Genomic DNA, 17,766 nt, shown 5'->3' on the forward strand with positions numbered 1-17,766 from the left:
ATCTCAATTGATACAGAAAAGACATGTGACAAAGTCCAACACCCATTCCTGATAAAAAGTCTCAATAAAATTGGTACAGAAGGGAAATTTCTCAACATAATAAAGGGCATGCAAAACCAAAGGCCAACATCCTTTTTAATGGAGAGAGGCTGAAAACACTCCCCTTGAGAACAAGAACAACACAAGGATGCCCTTTATCAGCACTCCTATTTAACATTGTGATGGAAGTCCTAGCTAGAGCACTAAGGCAAGAAAAAGAAATTTAGGGCTTCCAAACTGGTAATGAAGAAGTTAAACTGTCCCTATCTGTGGATGACATGATTCGACACACAGAAAACCTAAAAGACTCCACGAGAAAACTACTGGAACTGATAGAAAGATTCAGCAGAGTAGCAGGATACAAGATAAGCATACAAAAATCAATTGGATTCCTGTACACCAATAAAGAGAACGATGAAAAGGAAATCAGGAAAACAATACCATTTACAATAGCCCCTAAAAAAATAAAACACTTAGGAATAAATCCAACCAGGGAGGTAAAAGACCTATACAAAGAAAACTACAAAAACTACTGCAAGAAACCCAAAGGGATCTACATAAATGGAAAAACATACCATGCTCATGGATAGGTAGACTCAACATTGTGAAAACGACAATTCTACCCAAAGCAATTTACAAATACAATGCACTCCCAATCCAAATACCAACAACATTCTTCAAAGAGATGGAAAAACTAATCACTAACTTTACATGGAAAGGGAAGAAGCCCCGGATAAGTAAAGCACTACTGAAGAAGCAGAATAAAGTAGGAGGACTTGCACTACCTGACCTCAGAATCTACTATACAGCTACAGTAATCAAAACAGCCTGGTACTGGTAGAACAACAGATACATTGACCAATGGAACAGAATCGAGAACCCAGATGTAAATCTATCCACCTACATCACCTGATCTTCGACAAGGGCCCAAAATCCATCAAATGGGGAACAGACACTCTTTTTAACAAATGGTGCTGGCAAAACTGCATGTCTATCTGCAAAAAAATGGAAGAGGACCCATACCTCAAACCATACACAAAAACTAATTTAAAATGGCTCAATGGCCTAAATGTAAAGTTAAAAAGTATAAAGTTCATAGAAGAAAAAATAGGATCAGCATTAGAGGCCCTAATGCACGGCATTAACAGGATACAATCCATAAACAACAACACACAAAATCCAGAAGATAAGCTAGACAGCTGGGATCTTCTAAAGATTAAACACTTATGCTCATCAAAAGACTTCACCAAAAGAGTAAAAAGAGAACCTACAGACTGGGAAAAAATTTTTGACTATGACAAATCCAATCAGCGTCTAATCTCTAAAATTTACAAGATACTGCAAAACCTCAACAACAAAAAGACAAATAACCCAATTAAAAAACGGGCTAAGGGTATGAACAAGCACTTTGCCAAAGAACATATTCAGGTGGCTAATAGACACATGAAGAAATTCTCACGATCATTAGCCATTAGAGAAATGCAGATCGAAACTACAGTGAGATATCATCTCACCCCCACAAGGCTAGCATTAATCCAAAAAACTCAAAATAATAAATGCTGGAGAGTTTGTGGAGAGACTGGAACACTTATACACTGTTGGGAATGTAAAATGGTACAACCAGTTTGGAAATCAATTTGGTGCTTCCTTAAACAGCTAGAAATAGAGTACCATACAATCCAGCTATCCCGCTCCTTGGAATATATCCTAGAGAAATAAGAACCATCACACGAATAGATATATGCACACCCATGTTCACTGCAGCACTGTTTACTATAGCAAAAAGATGGAAACAACCTAGATGCCCATCAACGGACAAACTGATAAACAAATTATGGTACATCTACGCAATGGAATACTATGCAACGATAAAGAACAATGATGAAGCCGTGAAACATCTTATAACATGGAGGAATCTGGAGGGCATTATGATGAGTGAATTTAGTCAGTCACAGAAGGACAAATATTGTATAAGGCCACTATTATAAGAACTCGAGAAAAGGTTTAAACACAGAACACAACATTCTTCGATGGTTACAAGGGTGGGGAGGGAGGGGGAGGGTTATTTATTAACTAGATAGTAGATAAGAATTATCTTAGGTGAAAGGAAGGACAGCACCCACTACAGGGGAGGTCAGCACAACTGGACTGAACCAAAGCTAAGAAGTTTCCTGAATACAATCAAACACTTTGAGGGACAGAGTAGCAGGGGTAGGGGTCTGGGGACCATGCTTTCAGGGGACATCAAGGTCAATTGGCATAACAAAGCTTATTAAGAAAATGTTCTGCATCCTACTTTGGTGAGTGGCATCTGGGGTCTTAAAAGCTTGCAAGTGGCCATCTAAGATGCATGAATTGGTCCCAACCACCTGGAGTAAAGGAGAATGAAGAACACCAAAGACACAAGGAAAGTAGTAGCCCAAGAGACAGAAAGGGCCACATAAACCAGAGACGTCATTAGCCTGAGACCATTGGCTACCACCAATGACCGCCCTGACAGGGAAGATAACAGAGAGTCCCTGATGGAGCAGGAGAAAGGTGGCGTGCAGAACTGAAATTCTAGTAAGAAGACCAGATTTAATGGTCTGACTGAGTCTGGAGGTACCCCGGAAAGCATGGTCCCTGGATTCTCTATCAGCCCAGAACTAAAACAACTTCTGAGGCCAACTCTTCAGACAGGGATTGGACTGGGCTGTGGGATATAAAGTGATACTCGTGAGGAGTGTGCCTCTTAGCTCAAGTAGATACAAGAGACTAAACGGGCAGCTTCTATCCGGAGGTGAGATGGGAAGGCAGAGAGGGTTAGGAGCTGGTTGAATGGACATGGGGAATCAGGGGTGGAAAGGAGGAGTGTGCTGTCACAGTATGGGGAGAGCAATTAGAGTCACATAACAATGTATGTATAAATTTTTGTATGGGAAAAAAAAAAATGGGCAAAAGGAAATGAACAGACTCTACACCAAAGAAGACATTCAAGCTGCCAACAGACACATGAGGAAATGCTCATGATCACTAGCCATTAGAGAAATGCAAACCAAACCCACAATGAGATACCATCTCACCCTGGCATTCCTGGCATGAATCAAAAAAATGAGAAATACCAAATATTGGAGAAGCTGAGTGGAGATCAGAACTCTTATGCAGTGCTGGTGGGAATACAAATGAAACAACCGTTTTGGAAAACGATAGGGTACTTCCTTTGAAAGCTAGAAATAGAAATACCATATGATCCAGCAATCCCACTCCTAGGAATATATCCTAGAGAAATGAGTCGTCACAGGAATAGCCATATGCACACCCATGTTCACTGCAGCACTGTTCACAATAGCAAAAAGATGGAAACAACCCAGATGCCCATCAACAGATGAATGAATAAACTATGGTACATACACACAGTGGAGTATTATACAACGATAAAGAACCAATGATAAATCTATGAGGCATCTCATAACATGGATGAATCTGGAGGGCATTATGCTGAGTGAAATAAGTCAATCACAAAAGGACAAATATTGCATGAGACCACTAATGTTAAAAACTCATGAAAAGGTTTACATACAAAAGAACAATCTTAGATGACTACAAGGGAAGGGAGGGGTGGGGATAGAAAAACACTAAATAGGCAATAGATAAGTGGTAACTTTGGTAAAGGGTAAGACAGTACACAATACTGGGTAAGCCAGCACAACCTGTAAAAGGAAGGATTATCGAAGCTCCATAAACACATTCAAACTCCCTGAGGGACAGAACTGCTAGGCTGTGGGCTGTGGGGACCATTGTCTCAGGGAACATCCAGCTCAATAGGCATAACACAGTTTATAAAGAAAATGTTCTACATTCTACCTTGGTGAGTAGCGTCTGGGGTCTTAGAAGCCTGTAAGCAGCCATCTAAGATACTCCACTGGTCTCACTCCTTCGGGAGCAAGGAAGAACTAAGAAAACTAAAGGTATAAGGCAAAGATTAGTCCAAAGGACTAACGGAACACATCTACCATGGCCTCCACCAGATTGAGTCTACTACAACTAGATTGTGCCTGGCTACCACCACTGACTGCTCTGACCAGGATCACAATAGAGTGTCCCAAATACAGCTGGAGAAAAATGAAGAACAAAATTCTAACTCACAAAAAAAAAAAAAGAACAGACTTACTGCCCCTGGATACCCTTTTAGCTCAGTAATGAATTCATTTCCAAGGTTCACTCTTCAGTCAAAGATTAGACAGGCCCATAAAACAAAATGAGACTAAAGATGCACAACAGCCCAGGGGCAAGGAATAGAAGGCAGGAGGGGACAGGAAATCTGATAATAGGGAACCCAAGGTCGAGAAGGGAGTGTTGACATGTTGTGGGGTTGTTAACCAATGTCATAAAACAATATGTGTGCTAATTGTTTAATGAGAAGCTAGTTTGTTCTGTAAACCTTCATCTAAAGTACAGTTAAAAAAATTAAAAAATGACATATGCCATAAAAACATGCCCCCAAAATTATGATTTCTACTTTTAAAGTAGTATGTTTTAGAAAAGATTAAACTCATGAACCACCTCAAATTGGTTCTTAAAAAATCTGTAGAGGAATTTTTGTTTGTTATCCAAAAATACAAGGCACAATGTATATTGATCAGACAAAGAAGCTACAATGTATTATTTTGCTATTTAAACGTTAAAAACAAAACAAAACAAAAAACGTTTAATTTCTTTAAAAACAAGTAATATCTAAAGAGAAAAGAAAACAGCAGGTCTTTGACTAGAAGGCATATTTGTTGCCATAGCAACAGAGCTTCTATTCCTGCCCACTAAATTCACATCCTGCTGACATCAATCACAAATGTCCATTTGTGCCAAATTAATGCCATGCTACAGACACTTGGGGATATACATTCTTGACAGAACTGGGAGTTTTTCACGTTTCAAAAGGGGATAAATTCACAGTCCTCACTAGGTGATGTTCTTCCTCCAGCTTAAAAGCTAAAGTTAATGCCGAGTCACGCTAATCTTTGAAAACAGCAGTTGTTCTCTAAAAGGGCCAGGGCAGCTACTCTGAAGACCCCATTGCCAGCCCTCACTGCCAGGGTCACCCATGTGTACTCACCAGCACTGCCTTGAGGGTTCTCACACATTTCACAATATGGTAACACTGAATTATTGATATAGGTGCAAAAACCACACTGCCAGCCCTTTCCAGGAAGGGATGGGGCAGCTGGCTGAGACTTGGCCTCAGGGGCACCTTCCATGAGTGGAGCTTTGGTTTGCCTGGGCTGGAATGGTTTCTCCTCTGGGGGACTGCAGCAATCCTGGACAGCAACCGATTTCAATCTTTTAGCTTCAGGTTCAATATCACTTTCATATTCAGTGTTATTGCTTGCAGCTTTTTTTCTAGGATCTGATGCCTCTACAGTATTTTTCTCCTGGAATATCCTTGGTTCATCACAGGAGGTCATCAACTGTCTTTTCTTCAGTTTTGGTAAAAAGAATGATCGAATATCATGCTGTTTTTCTTTTTCGAACTAGAAAAAACAAAGTTATTAAATTAAAAAGCAATCTAGTATGTTCCTCTCAAATGAAACAGATTAACAAAATATGTTCATTAACTACATTCCTTTATCCTTTAAATACCTTTCTGGAAATGAATTCAATGTCACAACTCTTCATATATGCATATCTGTAAAATACGATTAACATATCCATATACTTTCTCAGTCTAACTTTCCTTTCAGCACTTACTACATGCCAGACACTTTACATATATCAACTGATAGAATCCCCATGACAGCTTTGTGAGGTAGTACTATTTTCATTCTTATGTTTCAGATGAGGAAACTCAAGCTTTAGAGAGGCCAGGAAACTTGGCTACCGTGGTTATGTAATAAAAATATGTGTTACTTATAAGCTATCTGCTGTACATGTATGTATGTGAGGGAAAGAAGCCAATTGTGTATTCAGATAGGTCAAGTCAATGAAGAACCTAGAAAAATCCTTTCATGCTCAAACTACAGTGAAATCTGTGAGAGCCAGAACTTGACAGGACTGTCTTGTTTTTCCAGGTCTTGCAGGTTTTCTGCCTTTCACAGGGTACAGTCTTACCATTTTTCTACTGCTCTCTACTAGTGGAAAATATTCGAGTTTTCCTTCTCTGATAGGTTTTACCTTACAAAGGTTCCAGCTTTTGCAAGTTTTACTGTATAAGCACAGTGTTCATAAAACCAAACCAAACCCATTGCTGTCAAGTCGATTCTAACTCACAGCAACCCTACAGGACAGAGTAGAACTGCCCCACAGGGTTTCCAAGACTGTAAATCTTTATGGAAGCAGACTGCCAAATCTTTCTCCCACGGAGTGGCTGGTAGTTCAAACTGCAGACCTTTTGGTTAGAAGCCTAGCACCTAAGCACTACAATGTTATTCATGTTAAAATGTTTTCTTGACCTGGAAGCATTTTTCAAATACCATTAAAGCTATTAACTTAAGACCTAATTATTTTTTCCGTTGAATTTTCTTGTTCATACCATGTGTTTTCACTAATGGAAGGCATGGTGATTAAAGGACCAATTCAGAATTTTTGTTATGATTTATGAATTTTGATGCCCATTATCTGGGATCCCATATGTCCCAGAAAACCCTGGACGTTGTAAACCCTGCCAATATGAATCAATGATAATATCGTTTTTTAAATTTTATTTCTTGAAAGTTTGCAAAACACAAGTTAAAACATGAAGGCATCTGGCAATGACTGCACATACATTTCATTCTAGTTGTCTTCTTCTTAGGCTTTTTATTATTTTTCATGAAACTTTTCAAAACAGGGTACAATGCAATCTTCCTTACTGCAAAAGTAGTACTTGCAGCCCAAATAAATAAAACCAAGGGATTTTATCTTAGGAAAATTACCATTATAATGTATTCTTCAATACTGTAAAAGCAGTACTGACAGAGCAAATAAATAAAACTAAAGGAATTTGAATCTCAGGCAAATTACTACTACTATGTACTCGTCATTATAACAAAAACAGTACTAACAGCTAAGAAGCAGAAACAGCTGCCCTGGAATACAGCAGAACTGCTCAGAGAGGTGCATTCCACCTGCTACAAGCAGAAACAATGACTGGGCCCTAAGACTGAACGCAGCGTCAGAATAATTTACAGCGTTTTGAGTCTCTTGAAAAATACCACTGCAATGTATTATTCCTTATTGCAAAGGCATTATTTATTGTTCAGAAGCTAGAAAAGCAGGGAGTTAGTAACACCTGGAAACAATGAATGGCATCAGGCAGAAAATGGTCACTATGACTGAATAAAGACTGGGAATAGCTTATTCTCATGATAAGTACATTCTCACGAGAACATAGTAACTGGGAAACACAGTGAGGAGGCTCATCTCACAGAAATAAAGGAAAACCTGTCAACAGTTTAGAAAATTCACACATCCAGGAGGCATCACTTAAGACAATGCTCAATCTACACAGAAATGAGGCACCAACTCAGGGTTCTTGAGTTTCACGTAGAAAGGCTCCCACCTTGAAGTTAAAAGTGTTAAAATCAGGCTACTTCCTTCCCAAAGCACTCCAGAGGCTTAAGAAGTGGCTGGGACACTGCATGTCGGAAGAGTTACAAAAGGGTTAGTTAAAGCAGCTTCTTTAGAGATTGAAGAGGTAATTTAAAAACTCCCAACAACAAAAAAAGTCCTGGCCCTGACGGCTTCACTGGAGAATTCTATTAAACTTTGAGAGAAGAGTTAACACCACTACTACTTTCAGAGCATAGAAAAGGATGGAATAGTCCCAAACTCATTCTATGAAGCCAGCAGAACCCTGATACCAAAACCAGGTAAAGACACCACAAAAAAAGAAAATTACAGACCAATATCCCTCATGAATATAGATGCAAAAATCCTCAACAAAATTCTAGCCAATAAAATTCAACAAAATGTCAAAAAACTAATTCACCATGACCAAGTGGGATTCATGCCAGGTATGTAGGGATGGTTCAACATTAGAAAAAACAATTAATGTAATCTATCAGATAAATAAAACAAAAAACAAGAACCATATGACCTTATCAATTGATGAAGAAAAGGCATTTGACAAAGTCCAACACCCATTCATGATAAAAACTCAGCAAAATAGGAATAGAAGGGAAATTCCTCAACATAATAAATGGCATTTATACAAAGCCAACAGCAAACATCATCCTAAATGGAGAGAATCTGAAAGCATTCCTCTTAAGAACAGGAACTAGACAAGGATGCCCTTTATCACCACTCTTATTCAACATTTTGCTGGATGTCCCAGACACAACAATAAGGCAAGAAAAAGAAATAAAGGGCATCCAAGTTGGTAAAGAAGAAGTAAAAGTATCCCTATTTGCAGATGATATGATCTTATACACAGAAAACCCCAAAGAATCCACAAGAAAACTACTGGAACTAATAGAAGATTTCAGCAAAGTATCAGGATACGAGATAAACATACAAAAATCAGTTGGATTCCTCTACACCAACAAAGAGAACTTCGAAGAAGAAATCACCAAATCAATAATATTTACAATAGCCCCCAAGAAGATAAAATACTTAGGAATAAATGTAACCAGAGATGTAAAAGCCCTATACAAAGAAAACTACAAAACACTGCTGCAAGAAACCAAAAGAGACCTACATAAGTGGAAAAACATACCTTGCTCATGGATAGGAAGACTCAACATTGTAAAAATGTCAATTCTACCCACAGCAATTTACAGATACAATGCAATCCTGATCCAAATTCCAACAACATTTTTTAATGAGATGGAGAAACAAATCACCAACTTCATATGGAAATGGAGGAGGCCTCAGATAAGTAAAGCATTACAAAAGAAGAACAAAGTGGGAGGGCCTCACATCACCTGATTTTAGAACCTATTCTACTGCCACAGTAGTCAAAACAGCCTGGTACTGGTACAAGAGATACATAGACCAATGGAACAGAATTGAGAATTCAGATGTAAATTCATCCACCTACGAGCAGCTGATATTTGACAAAGGCCCAAAAGTCTGTTAATTGGGTAAAAGACAGTCTCTTTAACAAATGGTGCTGGCATAACTGGATATCCATCTGCAAAAAAATGAAACAAAACCCATACCTCACACCATGTACAAAAACTAACTCGAAATGGATCAAAGACCTAAATATAAAATCTAAAATGATAAACATCATGGAAGACAAAATAGGGGCCTTAATACATGGCATAAACAGAATACAAACCATAAGTAACAATGCACAAGCACCAGAAGAGAGACCAGATAAACGGGAGCTCCTAAAAATCAAACACTTATGCTCATCAAAAGACTTCACCAAAAGAGTAAAAAGACAACTTACAGACTGGGAAAAAATTTTTGGCTACAACATATCCAGTCAGGGTCTAACCTCTAAAATCTATAAGATACTGCAAAACCTCAACAACAAAAAGACAAATAACCCAATTAAAAAATGGGCAAAGGGCTAACAGGGAACACAACAAAGAGTCCCTGACAGAGCAGGAAAAAAGTGGGGTGCAGAACTCAAATTCTACTAAAAAGACCAGACTTAATGGTCTGACTGAGACTGGAGGAATCCCAGAAGACATGGCCCCTGGACTCTGTGTTAACCCAGAAATAAAACCATTCCTGAATCCAACTCTTCAGAAAAAGAAAAGACTGTACTGTAAGACACAAAATGATACTTGTGAAGAGTGTGCTTCTTAGTTCAAGTAGATACACGAGACGAAATGGGCAGTTCCTGTCCAGAGGTGAGAGGAGAAGGCAGAAAGGGATAGGAGCTGGTTGAACAGACACCAGAAATCTGGGGTGGAAAGGAGGAATGTTCGGTCACATTATTAGGGATAGCAACTACGGTCGCATAGGGTCACATATCAATGTGTGTATAAATTTTTGTATGAGAAACTAACTTGAGCTGTAAAATTTCACCTAAAGCACAATTTAAAAAAAAAAAAGAAAGAAAGGGCAAAGTATATAAACAGGGACTTCACCAAAGAAGACATTCAGGTGGCTAACAGATACATGAGGAAATGCTCATGATCATTAGCCGTTAGAGAAATGCAGATCAAATCTATAATGAGATACTATCTCACCCCAACAATGCTAGCACAAATCCAAAAAACACAAAATAATAAATGTTGATGAGGTTGTGAAGAGACTGGAACACTCATACACTGCTGGTGGGAAAGTAAAATGGTACAACCACTTTGGAAATCAATTTGGCGCTTCCTTAAAAAGCTAGAAATGAAGTACCATATGATCCAGCAATCCCGCTCCTTGGAATATATCCTAGAGAAATAAGAGCCATCACACAAATAGATATATGCACACCCATGTTCACTGCAGCACTGTTCACAATAGCAAAAAGATGGAAAAACCTAGGTGCCATCAACAGACGAATGGATAAACAAATTATGGTACGTACACACAATGGAATACTATGCAACAATAAAGAACAACGAGAAATCCGTGAAATATCTTACAACATGGATGAATCTGGAAGGCATTATGCTGAGTGAAATTAGTCAGTCGCAAAAGGACAAATATTGTATGAGACCACTATAAGAACTCAAGAAAATGTTTAAACACAGAAGAAAACATTCTTTGATAGTTATGAGGGTGAGGAGGGAGTGAGAGGGGAATTCACTAACTAGATAGTAGACAAGAATTATCTTAGGGGAAGGGAAGGACAACACACACTACAGGGAAGTCAGCACAACCGGACTAAACCAAAAGCTAAGAAGTTTCCTGAACACAACTAAACACTGTTCGAAGGACAGAGTAGCAGGGGCTGGGGTCTGGGGATCATGATTTCGGGGACATGTAGGTCAATTGGCATAACAAAGTTTATTAAGAAAATATTCTGCATCCCACTTTGGTGAGTGGCATCTGGCGTCTTAAAAGCTTGTGAGTGGCCATGTAAGATGCATCAATTAGTCCCAACCCACCTGGAGTAAAGAAGAATGAAGAACACCAAAAACACAAGTTAAATATTAGCCCAAGAGACAAAAGGGCCACATAAACCAGAGACTCCATCATCCTGAGACCAGAAGAACTAGATGGTGCCTGGCTACAACCAACGACTGCCCTGACAAGGAACACAGCAGACAGTCCCAGACAGAGGAGGAGAAAAGTGTGGTGCAGAACTCAAATTCACATAAAAAGACCAGACTTCACAGTCTGACTCAGACTGAAGGAACCCTTGAAGCCATGGCCCCCGGATGCTTTGTTAACCCAGAACTAAAATCATTCCCAAAGCCCACTCTTTCGACAAAGATTAGACTGGAGTATAAAACATGAAGTAATACTCGTGAAGAGTGGGGTTCTTAGTTCAAGGAGATAAACGAAACCAAATGGGCAGCTCCTGTCCAGAGGCAGGATGAGAAGGCAGTAAGGGACAGGAGCTGGTTGGATGGACTCAGGAAACCCGGGGTGGAAAGGGGGAGTGTGCTGTCACATTATAGGGACTGCAGCTAGTGTCACACAACAATATATTATGTTATACACATAACAATAGGTATATAAATTTTTGTATGAGAAATTAACTTGAGCTGTAAACTTTAAAGTACAATCAGAAAAAAAAAACCAGCTTCTTTAACTGACACATTTCAATAATTATCTTGTTTCCAAGAAAAATTTCCTTTCCCTAAGAACATCTACATCATTATCTCAGGTCTTTTATCTTCTTGTCAATGTGTAAATCTCAGCCTCCTAATTAGAGAAAATAGATACCTATCACAACTAATTAGCTACCAGGCATGATAAATGACAGGAGTTAATTTCATAGAAGTTTTGCTAGAAGCTGAATTTGGTAACATGTTGAACACACAGTGTGCCAAATTATATTTCCAAAGACAGCCGTACCAATTTTTATCCCATTTCTCATGCTCTACTTACAATGTGACGTTGACACCTCTCCATTGAGAGATGGGGTCTATGTTCCTCTGCTTGAACCTGGGTGAATCTTTATAACCACCTCAACCAATCAAATGTAGCAGAAGTGACACTGTGTGACTTGAAGCCAGGTTAAAGGTAATAGGGCTTCCACTTGACTAGGTTCTCTGTCCCTCTTTCCTTCTTTTTCTCTCTTGGGATTCTTGTCTTGGGACATAGCCACTGTATTGTGGGGAAGCCCAGACCACACGGAGAGGCCATGTGTGGCTGTTCCAGTTAATAGTCCCAGATTCCCATGTGACAGCGAGTATCAACTGCTGGACATGTGAGTGAACCAGTCTTCAGATGATTCCAGCCCCAACCTTCAAGTCTTTTAGCTGAGCAAAGACGATACTCAGATACCATGAGATATGATTTTCAAAATAATACATAAACAAAATTCTAAGGAAAGGGTGAAGAAGAGCAGACAGATAAGTAGCCTGATAAGAGTTTGGTATTAAAGAATAGTATCAAAGAAGCAAAGAACTAAACATTTAAAAAATGTTCTATTCTACATAAAAGAACCACAAAGAGAGTTTGCAGGTCCACACTCTCTCTGAAGGCTCTAGCAAGAAATCTGTCCTTGCCTCTTCTAGCTTTTGGTAGTCCCAGGCACTTCTTGGTTTGTGGCAGCATAGCCCCAACCTCTGTCTCCATCTTCACATGGCCTCTTCCCCTGAATGTCTTTGTCTCTTCTCCTCTTCTAATAAGGACACCAGTCATACTGAATTAGGGCTCACCTTACTCCAGTACGACCTAATGTTAATTAATTACATCTGTAAGCACCCTATTTCCAAATAAGGTCACATTCACAGGTACCAGGACTTAGAATTTTAACGTATCTTTTTGGGGGACACAATTCAACACAACATCTTCTATGTAATTTTTTAGTATGGTAGTCATATTTTTAAAATTCAAAAATTATTTCTTGTTTCCTATCCCTTTTTCATAGTATTTGGTCTTATTTATGTTTGCAATATCATCTCAAATTTGAAGGTACTAATTGAGATTTTTTAAGAAATTATCTTCATCAATTTGTGTATTAGTTAATTTTGGGTTACCTTTTTCATGCTACAGATTTTCTCCTCAAACGTCCAGTGATCCTTGGCTGTCCCATCACATATAAGAATGAAGGAATAGGAAGTTGCCTGGGAACTCGGGATACACAGGGCTTATCACCAAGAAGATCTGACAGCATGTACTGATTGAACACGAGGGGTGAGGAAGATGGAGGGGCCCAGAGTGATCCTCAAACTCCTACATTTCTGACTTGTAACGTTGTAGAGATGATATTCTCAGTTAGTGCAATAGGGAAAAAGGAAGATGAATAGGCTCATTAGAAGGCAAAAAGAGAAGAGATAAGGAAATAAGTTCACTTTTGGACATGTCTCAGGGCTAGTGGGATACCAGGGTGGGGAGTTCCAGGAAGCAGCTAGACACAAGTCTGGTATTAAAGAGAAAAAGACAAACTACATTTACACATCTGGTAGCTACTGACATATAACAAGTTATCATCAAGTCAATTCTGACTCATGGTGATCCCATATGTGTCAGAGTAGAACTGTGCTCCATAGAATTTTCAATGGCTGATTTTTCAGAAGCAGATCACCAAGCCTTTCTTCCAAGATGCCTCTGGGTGGACTCAAACCTCCAACCTTTTGGTTAGCAGCTAAACGTGTTAACCATTTGTACCCCAAATATAAAAACCCATTGCTGTCGAGCTGATTCCAACTCATAGTGACCCTATAGGACAGAGTAGAACTGCCCCATAAGAGTTTCCAAGGCTGTAATCTTTACAAAAGCAGCCTGTCACAACTTTCTCCCTCAGAGTGGATGGAGGGTTCGAACTGCTGATCTTTCAGTTAGAAGCTGAGTGCTTCACCAGGGCTCCTTACCACAAATATAGAAGTGGGTAAAGCCATAGGATTGGAGGTCATGACACATAGAGGGAAGAGGAAGTAAGAAAAGATGAAAGTCAAAGACAGAAAGCAGGGGAAGAACATTAATGGTAAGTGAGGAAGACATACCAGGAAAAGAGAACAGTAACAGAGGTAGAAAAATCAGGACAGTAGTAGCTTCAGTGTGTGTGTTTTGGTTTTCCATTCATTATGCTAGGTATTCAGCAGGCACTTTCAATCAGGAAAACTCATGTCCTACAGTGCTGGGAAATTTTTTTTTTTTTTATTACTGTACTTTAGATGAAGGTTTACAGAACTAGCTTCTCATTAAACAGTACAAATATTTTTTGTGACATTGGTTACCAATCCCATGACATGTCAACTCTCCCTTCTTGACCTTGGGTCCCTATTACCAGCTTTCTTGTCCCCGCCTGCCTTCTGTCCTTGCCCCCGGGCTGTTGTGCCCCTTTAGCCTCGTTTTGTTTTATGGGCCTGTCTAATCTTTGGCTGAAGGGTAAACCCCAGAAGTGACTTCATTACTGAGCTAAAAGGGTATCTGGGGGCCATATTCTTGGGGTTTCTCTAGTCTCTGTCAGGCCAGGAAGTCTGGTCTTCGGGAAATTTTCTTATGTTATTTTTTCTTCTTCTGTTTTCTCTGTCCTCTCTTTCTAGAACTCCTGTTAGGCAAGTTTAGAACTTCTTAATTGATCCTTTGATTTTCTTTACTTTTCTTCCCATTTTCAATTTATTTGTTTTAATTTCTGGGTGATCTTCTCAACTTTATCTTCCATTCCTCCTTCATTAAATAATTAATTTCTGGTATTACAGTTTTAATTTTCTACGAGCTTTTACCTTGTTCTCTGATGTTTCCCTTTCCCTGGTTATGGGTGCAATATCTTTTTTTATTTCTCTGAGGATATTAATGGGAGGTTTTTTTCTTTTAGTTTTCTCCAGCTATTACATTGCCTCTGTTTCTTTTGTATCCCTTTCTCAGTTTGCATGTTTGCTTTGGTTTCTGTTTTTCATGTTAGAGGCTTTCCGCAATGCATTGCGGCTTTTTGCTGTCCAATCATATTTAAGAGTAAGACATTAAAACACTAAAACACTGGTGGAGGCTCTACGTGAGAGACCTCACTGTAGCTTCATCAGCGACTATTTCACAGGGGGATCCCTTTCAGTCTCTGTAAGTCTTCTCTTGGCTCAGTCAGTTTCTCCAGAGAGGTGTCTGCTCATCTCCTGCATGAAGGAGAGAATGTTGGCTACCAGTGATCTGAGAGCTGATCAGGAGAAGGGTAATTAGGATTCGTCTTTCACTTACTCTGCTGGTTTTCAGTTTAGTACCTTACCTCCTCCCTCAATGGGTTCTCTTTCTAGATATATGCTTTTTTTTTTTTTAATTATTTTATTTCTAGATATACTTTTAAAGACTTTTTCTTAAAGAGAAGGAAATAAAACAAGCTGAGGTCAGTATATCCATACACGTGAAATATACAAAAATGGGCCACTAACACATACACTGGGAGCCCTGGTTACACAGTGGTTAAGAGCTGTGACCACTCACCAAAAGGTCGGCAGTTCGAATCCACCCACTGCTCCTTGGAAATCCCATGGAGCAGTTCTACTCTGTCCTATAGGATCGCTGTGAGTCGGAATCGACTTGATGGCAACAGGTTTGGTTTCTGGTAACACACACACTGAATGATGTTTAAATAGTATAAGAATCTTTTGTTCCAGTCTACATTTTAAAGACTTTGTTTCTTTAAAGAAATTTTAATTTCTCAACTTCCCCACCAAAAAATTAAAACAAAACTGTTTAACATTTATTAAGAAAAAAAAAAAAGCAATCCTCCCAACAAAAAAAAAGCTAAAGCAATTGTTCAAAAAAAGAGAATTCTCAGGGCCTTCAATTGTCAGCTTTTGCAGGAGAATTCCTTAATTAAGCTATGTAATTAAGGTATTTTTTCTTATTGTAAAGATATATATAACACATCATTTGCCAATTCAAGATTTTTATGTGTACAATTTAGTGACATTAATTACATTTTAAAAGAACTTGTTTTACTATTTAAGCCATGACTAATTTTGGAAATTAGCATTAAGAAATTCTCACTAAGATGCTGGAGGCAGCTTAAGAGTAAAGGTTAGCAGTGACTGACAGTAATCAGAAACTGATGCATACCTCAGTTCCTATGGGGGTTTACTCAACACACACTGGATTAAGCAGTGTAGGCACTGTTTTGAAACCACATGCTACTTGAGTAATGATAAATTAAGACTTTAGTACGTAAAACCAGAAAAGGAGGGGTAAGTGGAAAGAATCATTTTATATAATTTCAGGAACCAAAGGATACAATAAGTGTAATTTTAGGAAGAGGAGAAGGCAAGATTAATCAGTAGCAATGACTTTAGCTAATATTATGATGGCTACATTGGATCATGATGAATGTTGTCACAGGTAGTGAACTTTAAAAGATAGTGCCCTGTGCCCTGGCCATGTGCCTATCAGAAGCCATAAGGCCTAACAGAAATAAAGATTTCCTCTGAGGTAATCAGTTAGAACCCTGACCCATATTATCAGTTACACTTTCTGATGGAGCCTCTGGGTAATTGGGCAGGAAGTTGGTTGATGAGGATTCTTTGACATTTCACAACTATGACTGATAGAAAAACCGGTGGGAAAATCTCTTCGACACAGACTAACAATTATATCTGTCAGCTGGGAACAGAAAAGGGTTACTGGTTACTGAATATGAGTTCTTAACGTAGGATTCATGGGCCTCTCAAAAGACCTTAGATGGCCTTCAGTGAGCCTGTGAAACCCCTGAAATTGTCTATAAAATGCTGTTTGTATTATGTATGAATTTTTCTTGGGAGCAGTTCTATATTCTGTCCATATTCTCAAAGGGATTAGAACTCAACAAAGGTTAACAGTGAATGGATTCCTTAATTTTATGTAGGTAAAGAGGGCTTATGGGTTCGTATATAAATGTAGGGGACGTGGACTGTCAACAGGCTTTTAAGAGGAAATAGATACATAAATTCTCTAAATACTTAATATGAAACCCTCTGGTTTCTTTCAAATAATAATTTTTAAAAAGTGAACAATACCAACAGAGCCAGTGAGTAATTCTTGGTAGACATGAACTGTGCTCATTTAGCTCATCTGTCCACTGTCACTGTAACTTAACTCTGAACAGCTTCTCCTAAGAAAGCAAATGACACATGAAGTGCTAGCACAGTCAAAAAGACAGAAACCACTGATGAGGTGAGTAGAAGAAAGCACATGGATTCCAACGGCTAGAAAATTATAGGAAACATACTATCCTGGCAGGACTCAAAGGTGGAAAGTCGAGTAGGTCAGCTTGAAACAAAACTGCCTGCCTTTGAGGTTTTGAGACAGATACGTATCACCATCAACTCATTATGGAGATTCCAGCAGGTATTCAGGATATGTCTGGTTGATAAAAGAAGAAATTGACCTCTAACAAGACACTGATTTGTAAACAGAGAAACTAAAAATAAACGCAGAATTTCTGTATCAGTAAAATGCTTTTAATTACTTATCTTTCTTCCTTTTTTTTTTTTTAAATTGTACTTCAGGTGAAGGTTTACAGAACAAGTAGTTTCTCATTAAACAGCAGTACACATATTGTTTTATGACATTGGTTAACAACCCCATGACATGTCAACCCTCTCTCTTCTCGACCTTGTTTTTTTTTTTTGGTGAAAATATACATAGCCAAAGATACACCATGTCAAAAATTTCTACATGCACAGTTCAGTGACATCGACTACACTCTTCCAATTGTGCTGCTATTCTTACTTTAGATGAAGGTTTACAGAACAAAATAGTTTCTCATTAAACAGTTAGTACACATGTTGCCCTATGACA

At 38.7% G+C, this 17,766-nt stretch overlaps 1 protein-coding gene across 4 annotated transcripts in view; it reads right to left on the minus strand.

Moving 5' to 3' along the window:
* Positions 1-17,766, minus strand: part of ZRANB3 (zinc finger RANBP2-type containing 3) — a 284,417-nt gene that overhangs the window by 49,952 nt on the left and 216,699 nt on the right. For all 4 annotated transcript variants that reach the window (XM_023730197.1, XM_023730198.1, XM_023730199.1 and 1 more), the window contains one exon: positions 5,129-5,543. In XM_023730197.1, coding sequence (XP_023585965.1) covers positions 5,129-5,543 — 415 coding nt within the window. The remainder of the gene's footprint in view (positions 1-5,128; positions 5,544-17,766) is intronic.

The sequence above is a fragment of the Trichechus manatus genome, unplaced genomic scaffold (assembly GCF_000243295.1).
Source record: "Trichechus manatus latirostris isolate Lorelei unplaced genomic scaffold, TriManLat1.0 scaffold00033, whole genome shotgun sequence".
NCBI classification, from domain to species: Eukaryota; Metazoa; Chordata; class Mammalia; order Sirenia; family Trichechidae; genus Trichechus; species Trichechus manatus.